This window comes from Rhincodon typus, chromosome 6 (assembly GCF_021869965.1).
Source record: "Rhincodon typus isolate 14 chromosome 6, sRhiTyp1.1, whole genome shotgun sequence".
In the NCBI taxonomy this organism is placed as follows: Eukaryota; Metazoa; Chordata; class Chondrichthyes; order Orectolobiformes; family Rhincodontidae; genus Rhincodon; species Rhincodon typus.
Window position 1 is genome coordinate 96,212,442 of NC_063337.1, and position 20,624 is coordinate 96,233,065.

A 20,624-nucleotide genomic window follows, 5' to 3' on the forward strand; every position below is an offset into this window, starting at 1 on the left:
TGAAGTCCACATTGATACCATTGGGCTGCAGGGTTCCCAAGCAGAATATGAGTTGCTGTTCCTGCAACCTTCGGGTGGCATCGTTGTGGCACTGCAGGAGGCCCAGGATGGACATGTCGTCTGAGGAATGGGAGGGGGAGTTGAAACGGTTCGCGACTGGGAGGTGCAGTTGTTTAGTGCGAACCGAGCGTAGGTGTTCTGCAAAGCGGTCCCCGAGCCTCCGCTTGGTTTCCCCGATGTAGAGGTAGCCACACCGGGTACACCGGATGCAGTATACCACATTGGCAGATGTGCAGGTGAACATCTGCTTGATGTGGAAAGTCTTCTTGGGGCCTGGGATGGGGATGAGGGGGGAGGTGTAGGGGCAGGTGTAGCACTTCCTGCGGTTGCAGGGAAAAGTGCTGGGTGTGGTGGGGCTGGTGGGGAGTGTGGAGCGGATAAGGGAGTCACGGTAAGAGTGGTCCCTCCGGAAAGCAGGTAAGGGTGGGGAGGGATAAATGTGGTGGAGTCAGATACGTCAGCTTTCCTTGACAACAAGGTGCAGAGCTGGATGAACACAGCAGGCCAAGCAGCATCATATGAGCAGAGAGGCTGACGTTTCGGGCCTAGACCCTTCATCAGAAAAGGGGGAGGGGAAGGGGGTTCTGAAATAAATAGGGAGAGAGGGGTAGGTGGATAGAAGAGGGATAGAGGAGAGGAAACAAACAGGTCGAAGAGGCAGGGATGGAGCCAGGAAAGGTGAGTGTAGGTAAGGAGTTAGGGAGGGGATAGGTCAGTCCAGGGAGGACGGACAGGTCAAGGGGGCGGGATGAAGTTGGTCGGTAGGAGATGGGGGTGCGGCTTAAGATGGGAGGAGGGGATGTTCTGTGATGCTGCGGGACGTGTTACGTTCCTCCAGCTCCACTGTTGTTTCTGACAAGAAGATCCCGATGTTTATGCTGTAGAAGCTGGAAGCGAAGTCCTGCTCGCTATTGAACCCCTTTATGCCCCAACGAAACACAGAAATGAATTTTCTCACCCAACAGATTCTCTGAAGAAAGACTGAGACTGGATTGGGATCATTTCTCGTTTAATCCGATCGCGGAGAGCAGACCGTATCTGATGCCGATTTGCGGGATCTGGGTGGTTCTGGTCGTTCCGCTGCTCCTTTCGTGGAATCTGAGCTCAGCGGCTGCAGGTTTGTTGGGGAATGGGAGAGGCCGGAGCTTGGATCTGGGGCCGGCAGCGAGGGGAGGACGGAGCTGGGACTGAAGCGGTTCTCAGTGCACCCGGGCTAGACTGATCAAGATGTTTTTATCTGATCGGATCTCTTTCTTTGTCAACAATTAACGGTTCGCGATTCTAAATAAAACACAAACGGTGCAGTTTTGGTTTATGAACAAGTGGGGCAGTTAAATAGACGAGAGTTAAAGATCATTTTAAATATGGAATAAACTAAACCAGCTGAAAACAGGTTTGTGGTTGAAAACTGGAAAAAATGCAGGAAACTTACCTGGAAATTACTTGTCCCTCCCTAACCTTTCAGAGAAATATCAGAGCATAATCTCTGGCCCTCAGAAACTATAACAAACACGAGATAACAAGGTGTAGATCTGTACACAGCAGGCCAAGCAGCATCAGAGCAGCAGGAAGGCTGACGTTTCGGGCCTGGACCCTTCTTCAGAAAAGGCATCTTTAGAAGAGGCTTCGCAGTGGGGTTAAAATTGTTTCAGAGGTAGTAGGATAAAAGTGACCCTCTGTGTCGGAGTTTTCCTTACTACAAGACTGGCAGTATTTTACTTTCTTTCTGCTTCTGGGCTGAATCAGTTCTGAACCAGATTTCCAGTAATAGTCCCAAGTGGAACACAAAATTACAAGGGGCATTGATAAGGTGAATAGCAAGGGTCTTTTCCCTAGGGTAAGGGAGTTAAAAACTAGGGAGCAGATTGTTAAAACGAGAGGAGAAAAATTTAAAAGGATCCGAGGGGCAACGTTTTCACACAGAGGGTAGTTAATGTGTGGAATGAACTGTCAAAGAAGTGATAGATGCAGGTACATTAATGTTTACAACATTAAAAAGATATGTGAACAGGCACATAAATAGGAAAGGTTTCGAGGGATATGGGCCAAAGGGATATAGGGATATCCCTATATGGGATATAGGCAGGTGGGACTGGTGTAGTTTGGGAAACTTGGTCAGCATAGACGACTTGGACCAAAAGGTCAGTTTTCATGTTGTATGAGTCTAAAATAAATTTTAAAATTTACAAAAAAAACCCCTGGTGGGGTTGTGCTTCCTTGTGGCAAGTTTTGCTTGATGAACAACAAGTTAATTTAAGAAACTCAAAAACCCCCATTTAAAATCGGTGCAATCGAAATCCTGAGTCCCAAGGGAGGGCTACTGTGGTGGAGTGGTAGTATCCCAACCTTTGGTTTGGGAGGCCTGCATTCAAGTTCCCACCTACTCTGGAAACCATCTAATCCTACCCCCATGTCTCTGATTTAAAATAAATACAGCTTGTTTTAAACAAAAACAAATTAACTTATTAACATGAAAGGAAGAACAGCAGGTACTAGAGATGCAAAAATTGCATGAGAAACTCAGTAGTTCTGGCAGCATCTGTGAAGAAAGAAACAGATTTAATGTTGTGAAAGTCCTGTGACCCTTCTCCAGAACTAAATCAACTTATTCCATAACTCTAAAGTGCGAGAGTTTCATCTTCTTCAGCAATTGTCAAATCTCAGCTGTTTGTGGAAATCAGTCAATCAGCATTTGGAAGCTAAATTTCATGAATAATTCATTGCCTGTAAGACAAAGTAATTCATTGTGCAAAGTGCTGCTTACATGGGATGTGGGGTGTACACAAATGCATTACTAATAGGGGCTTGAAACTGCTGGTGAAATTACTGAGAATTCCAGCATTGTCCCACGGGAGTTTCCACTCCACAGTCACCATTGCTGCCTTAGAACTCATGAGGAGATCGCTCATCCAGTTATCACCCATTGTTTGAGGAACCCTGACCGAAGGTATTCTATGAATAATCATCCCAATGCACATTGAGTAAATGCGGCATTCGTTGCAAATGTCATGTATCAGGTTCACTAATGTCCTTTTGGTAATTAACCAACTCTGGCCTGCTCATCATTCCAGACCCCAGATAATCAGCAATTGATTCTTAACTGACCTCTGTGTTGTTCAGGATGGGCAATAAGTGCTAATCTAGCCAGCTGCGCTCTATTTCCCATGGACAAATAAAGCCAAGAGTTCAGGACGCAAGTGATGAGACTTCATGTGATTAAATGTCACATGGTCAGAATCTGAGCTAGACTCTGGCCGAGCTTTCAGAAATGCTGTCAACCAAGACACATAGTTGGAGTTGTGACTGCTGCTGGGTCAATTGAAAATTGTAGGATTTTACGATATAGGAGGAGATAATTCAACCTATTGTTTCTGTACCAGCTCCGGGAAAAGCAAATATTGAATCCTCCCCAGTGGAGAAATGAACTCTGACCTCCCATGTGACAGGCAAGAATACTAAGCACAGTATTATCGATGACCTAAATGTAAATAATGAGACAATTACCTTTTCACTAGAGGAGGATATCAACTGAGCTAAAGCAAGGATAGCAAATGAGCATCGGCCAAAATCTAATTGTGAGAATAGAATCAAAGATCTATGTATCCTACTCCTGTTGTTGTGTTCAAAATAGTTCTAGTTTTGAGCATTTACAATTTTAATAATTACTTAGCAACCAACCTGAAACTGCATAATGCTGTAAACAGGCAAATTCTTTTGAACGGGTCAAATCCAAATAAGACATTCATGCAGCAGCTGAATTCAAGTGACCATATCAGGTAGGAAAATACCTATTGGGCTGTCTTGTAGTGCAGTGGTAGTATCCCTAACCCTGAACTGAGAGGCTTGGGTTCAAGTCCCACCTGCTCCAAAGGCATGTAATAACATATCTGAAAAGGTTGATTAGGAAAAATAGGTTAAATTTTAAAAGAAAGGTGGGAAGCACCTGCTGCAAAGTCAGTGAGCAAGTGCTAAATTACTATTTATTGGTCATTTGTATTTGCTTTGTGAATTCAGCAGATTTGCATGCAAGTACGGACTTTAAACTGTTTATTCTGAATCTACCACCCAGCTGTTGGCAAAAGACTAAAAGTGCAATGAGGCAGTCAATTCGTGTTGACCCCCTTGTCTTCAACCAGATGTAGGAGATAGTGGGTTTTTAAATTTATTCTGTCAAAACCCTTCTAAACATCTAGCAAAATTATTAATTTGCGCTAATCCAGGGCAACCAATTCCGTTTCATTTTGGGATTTAGAATGAGAGATTTTTAAAAATACTGTACATAGGCTCTTAAGGCAGTCTGTCAGGATCAAGGATATCCAGTTTCCACTTGTGTTTGGCTGATGTTTGAATTTGGATTTGTTATGCATTAGGCTTGAAGATTTGGGTAGTGTGTGTGCTCCCCCTGACACGTCTACTCGTCTATCTCCTCTCCTGGTGTTGCCTCAATGATTTTGGTGCATTCCTGAATGAACCTTCTCCATTGTGGTTGTTCATAAGCCAAGGCCTCAGTAAGTCAGCAGGGATGTTTTAACTTCTCAAGTCAGCAAGAGCCCGAACCACCTGCTTCTGTTCCTATTTCTTATGGTTTATGCTTTGGAGACATTAATAAAGTGCTCCAATGTTGTTCTGTGTGCCTCCTGCCAAAAGATGTCTGACTGCAGCAACTGCAAATTTGCCAGTTATGATTTGTATCTATGTTCCTAGTCTTTAGATTATGCATTGTTAGTGATGCATTGAATGATTGTTTATGATGGTAATGACCTGGAACTGCTGCCTCACAGTGCCAGGGACCTGGGTTCGAATCCAGCCTCAGATGAGTCTCTGTGTGGAGTCCTTACATTTCCTCCAGTTTCCTCCCATCGTCCAAAGATGTGCAGGTTAGGTGGATTGGCCATGTGAAATTGCCCTTAGTGTCTAGGACGGGAAATGCTGGGTAGGGGGTGGGTCTTGGTCTGGGTGGCATGCTCTTCAGAAGGTCGATGTGAACTCAAGGGCCAAATGGCCTGCTTCTATTTTGTAGGTTTGTATGATCTTCTATGAATTGAAGGAAGGATGGTTGGAAAACTATTAAACAAAAGGCTGACAAGTTTGTGGAGAATGTGGCCTACATCCTAGTGTCTTAAGTGGCACTCAATTATAGATTTTGTTTTCAAATCAACGTGTTTAAATGTGTGATGAGACACATCGGTGATAGGTAGGATTGAACCCAGGACTTCTGGCCCAGAGATACGAATACTACCATTGTTACACAAGACAAATGCACATGGTAATAACCTTTTAAAATTCCATAGATTCTGGAAGGATCACGTTTATTCAAGAAAGGATGGGACAGAGGGAGACTGTAGGTCCGATAGTCTAACAGTGGTAAGGCTGTCTTGCTGCTCTGGAAGGAAAAGAAAACAGGAGGTCATGAAAATGATTTTTCCTGGTCTGACTTATTTACTTCAAAATGGAGCTTCAGTAAGCCCAATACATTTCATCATCAAGTTTTGTATTTAAACTGTTTTACCTGATGCAGCTGTACAGGCGTGGCCTTCCTAATGCCCTGAATATTATCCGCTGTTTTTATCTCTTTAGCCAAGAAGGTACATACTAGTCAGAGGGGAGTCCAGTAGCAATTCACTAGGCAGATTCCTGGAATAACATTATCATACCAGGAGAGGTTGGGTCAACTAGGCTTGCATTCACTGGAGTTTGAGAAGATTGAGAGGGTATCTTATTGAAATGTATGAAAATCTGACAGGACTGGACAGATTTTATGTAGGATGATGTTCTGGTTCATGGGGTCATGGTCTCAGGATACAAGGTAGACCGTTTTATGTCTAACACTGGGGGAATGTCTTTATTCAGGTGGTGACCCTTGAAAATTCACTACCACAATGGGGCAATATATTTAAGAACTAACTAACTTTTTAGACACTGACAATGTCAAGGGTATAGGTACAGAGCAGAAGTACAACTTACACATTGATCTGGATGAAGGAACCAAACATATAATGACCAAATTTGCTGATGACTCCAAAGTAGCCAGAAAAGTAAGTTGTTAGAGGAAGGTAGAGTATCTACAAAGAGATAGAGATAAAGTGAAAGACCAAACAAATAAGCACATAGAGTAGAATGTGGGAAAAATGTAAACTTATCCACTTTGGGAGAAGAATAGAAAAGTAGTATGTTATTTAAATGGGAAAAGATTGTAGAATTGAGGCAGATGATTCTGGGTGCCCTGGTGTTATGAAATCACAAGGTACAATGCAGGTCCAACAAGTGATTAAAAGCAGATCAGACAATGTCATTTATTGTAAGCGGAATGGAGCATATAAAATAGGGATTTTTTTACTGCGGTTGTGCAGGCCTTAGTGAGACCACGTCTAGGATGTGGTGTTCAGTGTAGGACCCCTAATTTGAAAAATTATAATTGTGTTAGCAGTTCAAAGACAGTTTATTCCTGGGATAAAAGGGTCATCTTGAAAAATATTGAACAGGTTAGAGTTTGGATGATGAAGAGGCGATTGTATTGAAACAAGATCCTGAAAGAACTTGATCTAACAAATACAAGGAAGATGGTTCTTTTGTCACAGAGACCAGAAGCTGGAGATGAGAATGTTTTTCAGGGCATCGCTAGCCTATAAAAGTCTGTTCCCTAGAAAACAATGGATGCTTAAATTTAATTCACAGCAGGGTTAGGTAGAGTTTTAATAGACAAAGGAGTAGAGGGTTGTGAAGTGTGGACAGGAGGTTAGAATTGAGACCACAATCAGGTCATCAACTTATTGATTGGCAGAGTAGTTTCTGAAGACCAAATAGACCATAGCTGCTCATGACCCATTTTTCATGTAAATCTGTCCAGTGGAATAAAGACGAGCCTGATCAGATCATGGTTGCTGTCATGCATAGTCACATGCGGGTGTTAAGTCACCAACTCAAGATCTGTAAATAGCTCACTACCCTGGAAAAGGCACAGTATCTCAAGAATTTGATAATCAGTTTAAGCTAGCGATTTCACACTCCAGTTATGAGTTGCTACACAAGTGATATTTTCCACCAAACTGATACTGCTTTGAAGCCAAAAAGATGTTCTGCCTACAACATCATAGAAACAGGCCATTTGACCCAACAAGTACACACCACCCCTTCAAAGAGCATCCCACCCTGACTAATTCCCCTTACCCCTGTATTTCCCCATGTCTAACCCAAATATTCCTGGACACTATAGGAAATTTAGCATGGCCAACCCACCTAGCCTGCACATCTTTGGACCGTGGGAGGAAACCAGAGCACCTGGAGGAAACCCTCACAGACACGGGGAGAATGTGCAAACTCCAGATAGATAGTCGCCCGAGGGTGGAATTGAACCCAAGTCCCTGACACTGTGAGGCAGCAGTGCTAACCACTGAGCCACCATGCTGCCCTAAGTGAGTATATAGTATAGGTATCTCGGGGGCAGCTCGAACCATTTTCAAATTTTGTACTACAATGCAACTATTTGCATTCCCCAGACTGGAGTACAACAGGCTGAATTCAAGATGAGAATATACTTTGACTTTCAGGTAATTTAGGAATAGCCAAATTACCTATTGAACTTAAAATGCTAGCATTTATTTACAAGATAATGGTGAAGTTTGACACTGTCCTATCATCAAATTAACCAGTTAAGATAAAGTTGATGGATCTTCTTTCAGTTTTGTCTGCTTCATAATGTTCTGAACTGAAAGATTTTTAAACTTATTGTGGTGATACTGTGAACAATGTGAACTCTCAATCCTACTCAAAGCATGTATTTTCAGCTGTTATGGACAAAACTAATTTAGACCATAAGACATAGGAGCAGAAATTAGGACATTCGGCCCATCAAGTCTGCTCTGCCATTCAATCATGGCTGATAAGTTTCTCAACTCCATTTTTCTACCTTCTCCCCATGATCTTTGATCCCCATAACAGTCAAGAACCTATCTATCTCTGTCTTAAATATACTCAATGACCTGGCCTCCACATGCTTCTGTGGCAATGAATTCCATAGATTCACCACTCTCTGGCTGAAGAAGTTTCTCCTCATCTCCTTTCTAAAGGGTCTTCTGTTTACTCTAAGGCTGTGCACTCGGGTCCTAGTCTGTCCTGCTAATGGAAATATCTTACAAATGTCCACTTATTCCGGCCTTTCAGTATTCTGCAAGTTCCAATTAGACCCCCCGCCAAGCCTTCTAAACTCCATCAAATATAGACCAAGTCCTCAAACATTCCTGATATGTGAAGACTTTTATTCTTGGGATTAATCTTATGAACCTCCTATGGACCTGCTTCAGAGCCAGTACATCCTTCCTGAGATATGGGGCCCAAAATTGCCCACAATATTCTAAATGTGGTCTGACCAGAGCCTTATAAAGCTTCAGAGGTACATCCCTGCTTTTATCTTGTAGTCTTCTCAAAATAAATGCCAGCATTGTCTTTGCCTTCGTGACTACTGACTCAACCTGCAGGTTAACCTTGACAGAATCCTGGACTAGGACTCCCAAGTCCCTTTGCACTTCAGATTTCTGAATTTTCTCCCTATTTTGAAAATAGTCTATGCCTCTATTCTTCCGACCAAAATGCATGATCTCATACTTTCCTACATTATATTCCATCTGCCACTTCTTTGCCCACTTGCCTAACCGGTCTAAACCTTCTTGCAGCCTCTCTGCCTCCTCAATACTATTTGTCTCTCCACCTATCTGTGTATCATCTGCAAATTTAACCAGAATGCCCTCAATTCTTCCATCTAGATCATTAATGTATAAAATGAAAAGTTGTGGTCCCAAAACTGATCCTTGCAGAACGCCTCTAGTCTCTGGCTGCCACCCCACAAAGGACCCTTTTATCCCCACCCTGGCTGTCTGCCAGAAAGCACAGTCTTCTATCCATGCTAGTACCTTGCTTCTAACACCACATACTCTTATCTTACTCAAAAGCCTGCTGTGTGGCACCTTGTCAAAGGCCTTCTGGAGGTCTAAGTAGATAACATCCATTGGCTCTCCTTTGTCTAACCTGCTTGTTACCTCCTCAAAGAATTCGAACAGATTTGTCAGGTATACCCCCCACCACCCCGGCCCCCCACAATGAAGTTATGCCCTATTTTACCATACACTTTCAAGCATTCAGAAATCTTGTCCTTCACAATGTATTCCAAAATTTTACCAACAACCAAGGTCAGGCTAATCGGCCTGTAAGATTTCCCATCTTTTGCCTGACTGCAGGGATTCCTGAAGGATCTCTGCAGCTATCTCCTTCAAAACTCTGGGGTGTGGTCCATCTGGTCCAAGTTATTCATCCACCTTCAGAGCTTTCAATTTTTCTAGCACCTCCTTTGTGTGGTCTGATGCAAAGTACTTGTTTGGTTCCTCTGCCATTTCTTTGTTCCCCGTTACTACTTCTCCAGAGTCATTTTCCAGCAGCCCAATGTCCACTTTTGCCTCTCTTTTGCCCTTTGTAAGAATTTCTTTAGATATACAATCATCTTTTATATTTCTGGCTAGCTTACCCTCATATTTAATCTTCTCCCTTTTTCATTTCAAGATGTCCTCTGTTGGCCCCTTTGCAGACTTCCCAATCTTCTGGCTTTGCCCTGCCCTTCGCCACATTATATACTTTCTCTTTTGCTTTTAAGCTGTTCCTGACTTCCTGACTTCAGCCATGGTTGCCTTGTCCTCCCTTTAGTATGCTTCTTTCTCCGAGGGATGAATTTTGCTGTCTCTCCCAAATTACTCCCAGAAACTCCTGCCATTGCTGTTCCACTGTCTTTCCTGCTAGGCTGCTCCCTCATGTCTCTGTATTTGCCTTTATTCAACTGTAATACCGTTGCATCTGATTCCAGCTTCTCCTTCTCAAATTGCAGATTAAATTCTATCATATTATGGTCACTACCTCCTAAAGGTTCCTTCACCTTAAACTCCATTATCAAGTCTGTCTCATTGTACACCACCAAGTCCAGTATTACCTGTTCCCTTGTGGGCTCCACCACAAGCTGCTCCAAAAAGCCATTTCGTAGACATTCTACAAATTACTTTTCTTGCGATCCACTACCAACCTGATTTTCCCAGTCCACCTGCGTCTTGAAATTCCCCATGATCACTGTAGCCTTGCCTTTCTTACACACCTTTCTATCTCCTGGGGTATCTTGTGCCCCACATCCTGATTACTGTTTAAAGGCCTTTACATAACTCCTATTAATGCTTTTTTTTTGCCTTTGTGGTTCCTCAGTGCTACCCACACATTCTACATCATCTGACCCTATGTCATTTCTTGCTATCAATTTCATTTCATTTCTTACAAATAAGGCAGCTCCACCCCCTCTGCCCACCTGCCTGTCTCTTCGATGGGATGTATATCCTTAAATATTTGGGTCCAAGTCCTGATCCCCTTGCAGCCATGTCTCTGTGATGCCCACCATGTCATACCTGCCAATTTCAATCTGCACCACAAGCTCATTTATCTGATTTCATATACTGCGTGCATTCAGATACAACACCTTCAGTCCTGTATTTACCATCTCTCTTCTCATTGTCATCCCTTTGTCTGATATTTATCTGATGCTTGAAGTTAAATTCCTAACCCTTTCCAAACACTCGGTCCTATTTTGTGTTCTGGAGACTTTAGTAACCTCTCCCAAGTTCTCCTTTCTTTTTATTTCTTTCATACTTTTCCATGCAGTTGAATCCACCCCCACAGATGTTAAACTGCAGCTTTGTTTCGCATTGACCATGATGCTTCTTGGCTTTTTATCTTTCCAGCACCCCCTCCACCCCAACCCCAACTTTCTAGTTTAAAGTCCTGTTGGCTGCCTGGTTACCTTTTTCATTAGAACATTGGTCCCTGCTCGGTTCAGGTGGACACTGTCCCAGCGGTACAGATCCCTCCTGTTCCAATACTAATGCCAGTGCCCCATGAAAAGGAGCCCCTCTTTCCCGCGCTACTCCTTTAGCCACGTGTTTCTTCCCTTATTCTCGTGTCCCTATGCCAATTTGCAGGTGGCTCAGCTAGTAATCCAGAGTTTATAACCCTTGAGGACCTGTTCTTTAATTTAGTCCCTAGTTCCTGATGATCCCCAACTCGGTCCTCTTTTCTCACCTTGCTCATGTTGTTTCTCCTGACGTGGACCACAACAACTGGATCCTCCCTCTTCCTCACGTTGGGACTGGGCAGTTAACCTACCGGATGGGACTCTTGATCCTGCTTACAAAGGATGCTATCTATTCCCCTAATTAGACAATTCCCTACAACTACCACTTGTCTTTCTCCTCCCCACCCACGGTTGAATGGCTTCCTGTACCATGGTGCCATGGTCAGCTGGCGCATCCTCTCAACAACCCTGTTCCTCATCAACACAAGGAGCAAGTACCTGTTGAACAAGGTCAAGAGCTGAGGCTCTTCTGTTCCTGAGTACAGGATCCCTCTACCTGCCTCAAATTTTTTATCACACCCTGCTGTCCCTGGCCACTGAACAAATTTGAGGTACCAGGTGTGAATACCTCCTGAAACAAAGCATCTAGGTAAGCCACCCCCTCCTGGATGTGCTACAATGTCCAAAGCTCAGACTCCAGCTTATCAATTCTGAGCCAAATTTCCTCAAGCAACCAACATTTGCTGCAGATGTGGTCACTGCAGTTCACAATGGGATAGGCCAGCTCCCACATCATACAGCTACAGCACATCACCTGCCCAGCTGTCTCTACTTAGTTAATTACTTTATTAGTTAGTTAATCCACAGTTAATTAATTCATTTATTAGTTAGTTAATTCCTAGTTAGTTAATTAGTTTATTAATTAGTTTTGCAGTGTTTTTTTTTTCAAATTTAGGACAGATTTCCTCTCAGTCAATCAGGTCACAGCTTTCCTGAAAAGTCCTCACTTTTTCAGTCACTTTGTGTGCTCCTCCCTCTGACTCCACTCCCTGGAAACAAGGGCATGGATCCCTGAGTTAAGTCAGTTTTTACAATTTCTGTTCAATTTGTTGGCAAGGCTTTCTTCTGGGACAAAAAAATTTGGAAATATTCTCCCCATCATATCTCAACATTATAGTCAGGTTTTTTTTTAAAGAACTGCACACTCATTGCATTGTTTCAATGGCTGTTTCCTCTTGCCTTTACTGTACTATTAGACATAGATACTCCATGAGGCATCAGTGTATTGGCTTTTTCTGCCATATGTGTTACTGCATGGAAGGTGGAGAATGGGAGTCAAAAAGAAGAAGGATAGGAGTCCAGAGAGGGATTTCTGGCCACAAGAAGCTGGGGTAATAAACTGGGCGGTTAGTTCAGTGATGACCTTCTCCTCAATATTTTCTAACCGAGTACATTGCCTGAACATGGGGGTACAGGGCACACATCAGATGTACATGATATTAACAGGTTGCAGTTTTAATTGTCGAGCTTCATCTGGATGCCATTCATCAGCTGACGCTAGAAACAGGAGGAGAGTGCTAGTCTGTGAGTGGGTGTGAATTCTTGTTCGGACGGCAGGGACCAGCTGGTACCAAGTGGAAGTATATTGGGAAGAAAAATAAATGTTTTGGGAACGGGGTTTTAGAGTTCCATGGGAAAGAAGGGGCAAGTGAGGCTTAAGTGTTCCAGATCGAGCCCAGAGAGCTCTCCACCTATCTTCTCCTCTGTCCATCTTCTATCCGCCTCCCCCTCTCTCCCTATTTATTTCAGAACCCCCTTCCCCCATTTCTGAAGAAGGGTCTAGGCCCGAAACGTCAGCCTTCCTGCTCCTCTGATGCTGCTTGGCCTGCTGTGTTCATCCAGCTCTACACCTGGTTATCTCAGATTCTCCAGCATCTGCAGTTCCTACTATCTCTGAAAGGAGATATTTTAACTGCCTTTCATCCTATCTTGCACCCAGATGCTGGGTTAAAATTCCTTCTTCCTGCCATTGTTTTGTCACTATTCATGAAATAAATGTTTCTTTTCCAGGTTCAATAAATGTGAACGGTCACCAGATTTTGAGATCCGTAGGCGAAGATACCCTGCTGCTGTGTACAATTAATACCGGGAAAACTATCTCACAATTCATGTGGCGACACAGGCATGGTCAAAAACAACAGAACTTTTTCACAGCAGTTTTCATAAATGGAAAGAATGAAAAGTTTGATTATACATTTGATGGCAGAATGACCTACATTGGGCAAAGTTCCAAAAATGCATCAATGTATTTGAGAAATATTACACTAAGTGATGAGGGGACATACAGCTGTATTTTCACCTTATTCCCTGATGGGCCTGTTGAAGCGGATATACAGCTGATCGTAACAGGTACGGAACATTTCCATTTTAATGTCTGACTTTTAACATCACTTTTAGTGTTGCACTCTTGCTTCCAAGTGAAGACTCAGACTGGAACACAGTTTTATTCTGACAATACAATGCAGCACTGAGAGAATGCAACATTACAGTTGTTGTCTTTCAGATAGGTTGTTGAAATTGTCCCGGGTGGATTTAAAATATTTTATGGCTCTGTCTCAAAACAGAATGCAAGAGTTCTCCCTAGTGTCAAGCAGCATCACAGACAAGGATTCTGGTCATTATCACAATGCTGTTTACAGGACCTTACTTGTAGTTGCTGCATTTCTAATATTAAAATGATTTCAATTCAAAAGTATTAATTTGCTGTAAAATGGTTACAGAAAATCCTCACACTGCAAAATCTAACAGTCTTTCTTCAACCAGGAAGTTATTTGTGTTCATTACAAAATGGGGAAACATGTATACAATGGACTTGTAGGAAGTGCACAAAAACCTGGGCATTTTACATATTACAGTCAATAGATTAAAATCAATGTAGTGCTCATGCCTCAATTCTTGACAATGCAATGGCATCTGGTGATATCACCACCTGCTGAAAATCCTGTCCTCTACTTGAGGCTGATCTTCAGTTATATTTATGCAGGTCAGAGGCTAAAAATCCTGCAGCCTGTGATATCTCTGACTCCCCAAAGCCCGTCTACTACCTAGAAGGTAGAAGTCAGCAATGTGATTTAATACTCCAATCACCTGGTGAGTGCGGCTTCAACATCATTCAAAGCTCAGCATTATCCAGGATAAATCAGTTTGCTTGATTGGCACCCAATCTACCACTTTCAACATCAGCAGCATGTACCATTTACAAGATCGATTTGTAGCAAACCCCCGAGGTTTCTGCAACAGCATCTTCCAAACCTACAATCTTTGCCACACAAAATCCTGAACTCTCTAATAGCATTGTAGGTGTCCGTATGCTCTAAAGTCTATAGCAGATAAATTAGGCAGCCTGTTGCCACCAACATCGCAGCAACTAATGCTGGCCTAGCGGGCAATACCAACATCCAACAAATGAATAAAAATGAAGGTATATTGTCTGCTTTCAGCTCCAAGACAGCCCAGTGTTTTAAGACTGCAAATCATTGCATGCTTTTAAATGTAGGCTCCCACACTGCTACCATTCCCTCTTGCGAGCATTTTATCCTGCTAAGAAAAGCCCTAAATAAACAATTTGAAGCTTTAGTTAGGTGCTGAAAAACTGAAAAGTTCCAATGGGTTCAGTGTGGGCTCCCCTGGAGCCCATTCATTCGTACCACAACTTCAGATTTAAGCAGACAAAGGCTCGCTGGAAGTTGTAGTGCTATTGCTGCCCTCAAGATCATGAAACCCCACCACTTGATGTAATTGGGGTCCACTACTGCCTCCTATTCCCTAGAGTGGGATTCTCTGAATAAGCACAATGCACCCAATGCTTTCATTGTTTGGCTATGAATCTTGATCTTGGTGCTTTCTCCCCAGCCTTGGCTTGACCCCTGTCTTTGGTAGTTCCATTGGAGAAAATTGTGGCTTGCTTGGGCCCTCAGTCTCCCCAGTGGGATAAGAGTGTAATGATTTGCCAGTTCACCCTGGCAAGAAATCATACCACTAACCTATCAGATGCTCCTACACATGGACAAACTGATCAGACCAAACAGTAATCTCTAGTCCAGGTTCCACAGCTAACAACTGAACTTCCTCAGATTTCATCATTAGCGATGAAGGATGAGAATTGTTCTTAATATTGATGTGATGAGCCGAATGGCTTCTTGTTGTGCAATTAACATTCTGTTATTCACTGTCATTTTTGACACAGTGTTGGCATATGTAATCTTTATTTGGTTGGTTGTTTACAACAATTCATTACCTGAATTTCCTTTTTTTCCTTAAAAAGAACTAAAATTCTTTTTGCAGCTTTCCAAAAGGATTAAAACCGGGGAGTTGATTTCCCCCACACCCCCACCTGATCTCGAAAGTGTCAAAATGTAAACTGGTGTTTTGACATGTACCAAGGATGCTATTTATTAAAACATACTCATACAATTGTATGTTGAGTTTCTGCAGCCGAAGTTGAAGATCCCATTAGTCCATGCTATACAGGGCTCTCCGTAAGCAGAGATGTCTTACAGTTTATTTATGTTTAACAACAGAGGTTTCCATTGTCGTCTTCAGTCTTTATCTTTGAACCATTACTTTGTGTGGTAGCCTCAAAGTAAGCAATAAAATTCTTCCATCTTTCATTCAAGTAAACAGAGTAGACTGAGGGATCCACTGCAAAACTTGTGTGTCGTTATGATGAAATTTAATTGTAAACTAGATAGTGGGTTATATCAGTTAATCACTCAAAAAGGTTCATTACATCTGAATGATCTAAACTGCACTTTTTTATCTCAATTTAGCTCCTCCGGCTGTTACAATCCAAACGTATCCAGTTTTTTCTCTGATTGACTGCAGTAAACGCCTCATTGTCACCTGTACAGCAGCAAATGCGAAGCCAGCTGCAGGTATCACTTGGGAAGCTCCTTTCAATCTACGTGCCAATCAAAGTATTGGGCATCCTGCTGCGAATGGGACTGTGACCGTCTCTAGCCAGTTTCATCTGTGTCCAAATAAATCACTTCATGGGCAGAATATTGTCTGTGTTGTGCAACATCCAGCCCTCCACGCTTCAAAACGAGTTCCTTATCGCCTGAATATTGACTGTAACTATAATTATATCCTATTTTTTCATTATAATTGTTTTGATATTTGTAGTAAATACACAATGAGGCACAAAGAGTGAAATAGAATTTATTATGATTCCATTTTAACTAGACAAGTATAGGGCCTTTAAAAGAACAGAAGCCACTACTTTCACTAATGAGAATTCCTTCCTGTTGTGCTTCCATATTAATCTTTTTTGAACAGGCAAGCAGGACAACAGCAGGAAGGTAGCAGCAAACTGTTCTAAATATACAGCCTAGATGTGATAATGTTGTCAGAACCTGTTCTGCTGTATTAACCGGGGCTTGAATGAGAAGGTGGCTATGACAATATCCTGTAAAGTAAAATCTTCAGGGAGTTGAATCTTTAAATGGAAAAATACGTTTTAAACTTATCTTGTAAAAGGAGATGCATAAGCATTTTGGTGTTTTTAGAAGCACATCACAAAAATCTGATACACTGCCACCACCCTTATTGTCAAATTTCCTTGCCAGACTCCACCATCAGATGTGCGTTAAACTACCCTCCTGCCATGAGTTTGTGCTGTTCCCTGAATGTCCATCTGCTCCACTGGAGGACAGGATTCTGCAGCATTTAATTTCCCTGAGGCTATTTTGTTAAGGTCAGCAGTGCCTCTTGATCTCTGGTCTTGCTGGGTCCATGTACTACTCCATTAACATCCAAGCCATATAACAATTCAACTCATTGTGTATGAATCTCTGAGAATGCTATGAATTTGTTCTCTATTCTTTCTCTACAGCCCTGCAATCATTGTCGTTTGTAATTATATATTGTCTTATTTAGAAACTTCCCGTTAAATTGTCTTCCACCTCTTACTCAAAAATTACCCAAATCATAGCCCCGACTAAAAAAATACTCATGCCCTTTTTAGTGGTAAATTACCTGATGTACCCTGTACAGTTTCCCTGGCAGTGGAACCATTTCTCCCAATCAACCCAATGAAAACTCTTCCAATTATTTTTAACCTTTCTATTACATCTGGCCTTTGTTACAATCTCCATACAGACTTACTACTTGTAAAAGGAGATTGGAATTCCAGTTGATAGCTAAAAAAATGACACAAGGCTTCATATTTTAGGCTTGTATATTGCAACAAATGACTAAACATGTTTAAAAGCAACATACAACTTAAACTCCTGAGAGGAATATTCCTCTTTTGTACTCGGAGATAGCAAGAACTGCTGATGCTGGATTAGGAGATAACACAGTGTGGAGCTTGTTCAGAAGGTTCCCACCCTGAAAAGTCAAGTTTCCTGTTCCTCTGATGCTGTCTGGTCTGCTGTGTTCCTCCAGCTCCACACTGTGTTATCTCTTCCTCTTTTGTGCTTATTATTCATCACATTCTCTATGGAATTACAGTTCCTTCAGCAGAGTCTGACACTTGCTCCCACATTCCAAAGAATTTCCATATCTCCGTTTTGCCTAATAGTAACTTTGAGGAACCAGCTCCTGGGACTTTGCACAGTTACTGCTGAGTTTCTTAAATCAGTCAACAACATTAAGACCTTTTCTGAGGATTATTCGTGCCCTGGCCATGCTAGAGTAAATCTCTTGGAGTCTCTGCAGTGGTGCAGTATCTTTAACTCATGTCCATCTCCCTCAAATATCAGGCTGTGGTAGCTTGCAAAGACAGGCTGCCTATACTCTCTTCTGACTGCATAGAACTGTAGGGTTCCTGTGATATTCATTGGCTTGTGCAGAAGCTTGTAACCTGAGCTCACAAATGGTTACTTCTGCTTTCTTATGTATGGCTACATGAAACATATTAACTTGGTAGCAATGATAATTAATTCCTTGAGAAACTGCTTTGCTTCGATTTGGAAGCAAATAAATAGTTATGGCACGATTGTTTTAAATTTGGTGTCTTCGACACCTTTCTGTGATGTATGGAGAGCCAAAACCTGCACATTGTAAACTCAGAAGTGACTGCCATTGTTTTCAAGTATAAATAGCTTGCACCTTCTTCTCAGTAAACCAATCTAAGCATTCTTTTGATCTGTAACAGTAGAAGCATCGACTGTCAAATTCACTCCAGATTAGGACATTTTCATTTACTATAAATTTAAAGCTGCACTCCCCAGTATAATAATTTTACACCTCTTAAAATGCCTTGCACTGTTGCATCAAATGGAAACAGCTGTAATCTAATCACTGTCTGCTTGAATTAAGATCCTTATCCTTGCCCTATTCTGATAAATCTCCTTTGCTTGCTGTCCCAAGACTTCTGAAGTTGTGGTGCCAGACATGAGTATAGTTCATCAGCTGAGTTTTCAATTGTGTTTTCTAATGATATGTATTAACCTCTATGTTTTTATACTCAGTGTTTTTTGTTCTGAAAAAAACAAACGAATTTATCTGCTAGAAATTGGGTTGCTTTGGTTTTCAGTGTCTGGGTTGCAATTTACACCCCAAAGATCAAGGTGAAAGACACAAACTCACAACTAGATAAGTACACAGGCAGAGTGTTTCTTGTATTGTGAAATATCCAACTCTTAATGTTTCAAAATAAGTTTCTTGTGAGCTGAATGTTTGCTGTAATTACACCTTCTCTCCATGACTGTAGTTTCTGGCTGTGTGGGTCTCACACTGCCTCTGCTTTCAACATGGAAGAAGGCAACATTGTTCTCGAATCATGCAGTGTAACTAGCGTCTTCTTAAAGGCAGTCTGTGATGAGGAGATAGGTTCAAAACTGAGATGAGGGGAAACTACTTCTCTGTGTTGTGAATCTGTGTGGAACTCACTGCCCCAGAGTGCAGTAGAGGCAGGATCAATCAACAGATTCAAGAAAGTAATAGGTATGTATCTGATGAAAAGCAGGGTAAAGGGCTATGGGAAGCAGGCAGGAAATTAGAGTGGAGACTAGGATAAGATCAGCCATGATCATGTTAAATGGTAGAGCAGATTTGAAGGGCTGAATTGCCTCCTCCTCCTCCTCATTCCTATATTCCAGTCTGTCATGCTGTTCAACTTAGCAAACTCCCATCACTTGCCCGGAACATTCCCTGGCACTCAGGAATCTCACCCGACATCCAGATGCTTCATCTCATCCTCACATCCTTATCAATATTGCTATCTTCACACCTGATTCTTGTCACCTACATATCTCCAGTTATGTCATGTACCTAATTCCAAAAACAATACTGCTCTGCTGCTGACATTTTTTAGTCTCTCATGCAAGACCAAACGGCAGGCAAAAGAAGTCTGCATCTGTTAAACCATTCAGAGCAGATAGTCTCCAGGTCATCATGTCCGGTCCACTGAGGGTTAGTCTGTGACATTTCAAGTCATTGAAAACATTGAGGATTATGACTCTTTCCTGCTTTATACCGCTCCTCAACTCCTCGTACAAATTTATTTTGTTATCTGGCATCATGATGAGACCATAGGCCTTTTGCTTTTCACACTATCCATCATCCTACACATCAATCTGCACCTTCTGCATTCCTGCTTTCAAGTACCCAATACTTACCACCTACACAATCTCAGCAGTCCATGTTCTGATCCCAAATCTATGTTAACTTCAATGTAAATGCACAGAGTGTAAGCTGGATTTGCTTTAACGATCTTTCTGGCAGTGTGTCTGTATTATGTACATCATTGAAATTTTCATAAAGCAAATGCAGCAGTTCAACTGCAGAGATCTGGAATTTTATGAAAATTATTGTTGAAGCAGCGTGCAAGGGTAGGAGTTGAAATGTATAGCACAAGATTGATCCTTCGGATCTGGGTGTTGTTGGTGAGGCGACCATTTATTGACATTCCTTGTTGATCTTGACAAGGTTGTGGTCAGCCAACTTATTGAACCCGCTGCAGTACAGATGGAAAAGGTGCTACATTGATACAATTCAGTTACAGGATTTTGGCACAGTGATAAAGAAAAATGGCAATATGTCGAAACCAAGCTGCACCAATTATTCAGATTAAGTTTTCAATTACTCTTGTTGGATTTGCTTCTGTCAGTGAAAAATTTTGGGGTTATTTTTAAACTTCACTAACAAACTATTATTGAATGTCCTTGTTTTAAATTAAATTGCATATAACAGAATAAAAATTGAGTCACAGTGACATTGTAAATTACCAAAAGAATTGCAATTGAAAAAGAATTATTTATAGTAGTTTAAGGACATAAAAAACACTTCTCGTATTAACTTTTTTTCTATTTCAGATTTGTGCAATATTTTGCTTTTGTTACTAAAATAGGGGAAGTGTGGCTGCAATTTTCCAGCATTCATTGAGTGGACGATGCTGTGCAGCACAAATTTACAGTATGTTTTATTACTTCATTTGTGATGATACTATGGCTTTAAGAGGTGTATTTTATTGTAGTCTTTTTCTGAAGAGAGGTTTTAAGACGGAGGTACTGAGGCGTCTGTTTGGATCCAATTAAATAAACAGCTTGTGAGGCTTTGGATCAGAGATAGTAGGAACTGCAGATGCTGGAGAATCCGAGACAACAAGGTGCAGGGCTGGATGAACACAGCAGGCCAAGCAGCATCATAGGAGCAGAGAGGCTGACGTTTCGGGCCTAGACCCTTC

General features: G+C 41.9%; 1 protein-coding gene across 10 annotated transcripts in view; it reads left to right on the plus strand.

Moving 5' to 3' along the window:
* Window positions 1-856: 856 nt before the first annotated feature.
* LOC109913308 (nectin-3-like) overlaps window positions 857-20,624 on the plus strand; it is a 97,626-nt gene continuing 77,858 nt past the window's right edge. For 9 of the 10 annotated variants that reach the window (XR_007262346.1, XR_007262347.1, XR_007262345.1 and 6 more), the window contains exons 1-3: window positions 857-1,177; window positions 13,004-13,342; window positions 15,763-16,065. Coding sequence is in view for 1 of the 10 variants with exons in the window: in XM_048598462.1 (XP_048454419.1) it covers window positions 1,102-1,177; window positions 13,004-13,342; window positions 15,763-16,065 (718 nt within the window). In the remaining 9 variants the exon portion in view is untranslated. The remainder of the gene's footprint in view (window positions 1,178-13,003; window positions 13,343-15,762; window positions 16,066-20,624) is intronic. The other variant, XR_007262351.1, reaches the window with a different exon arrangement.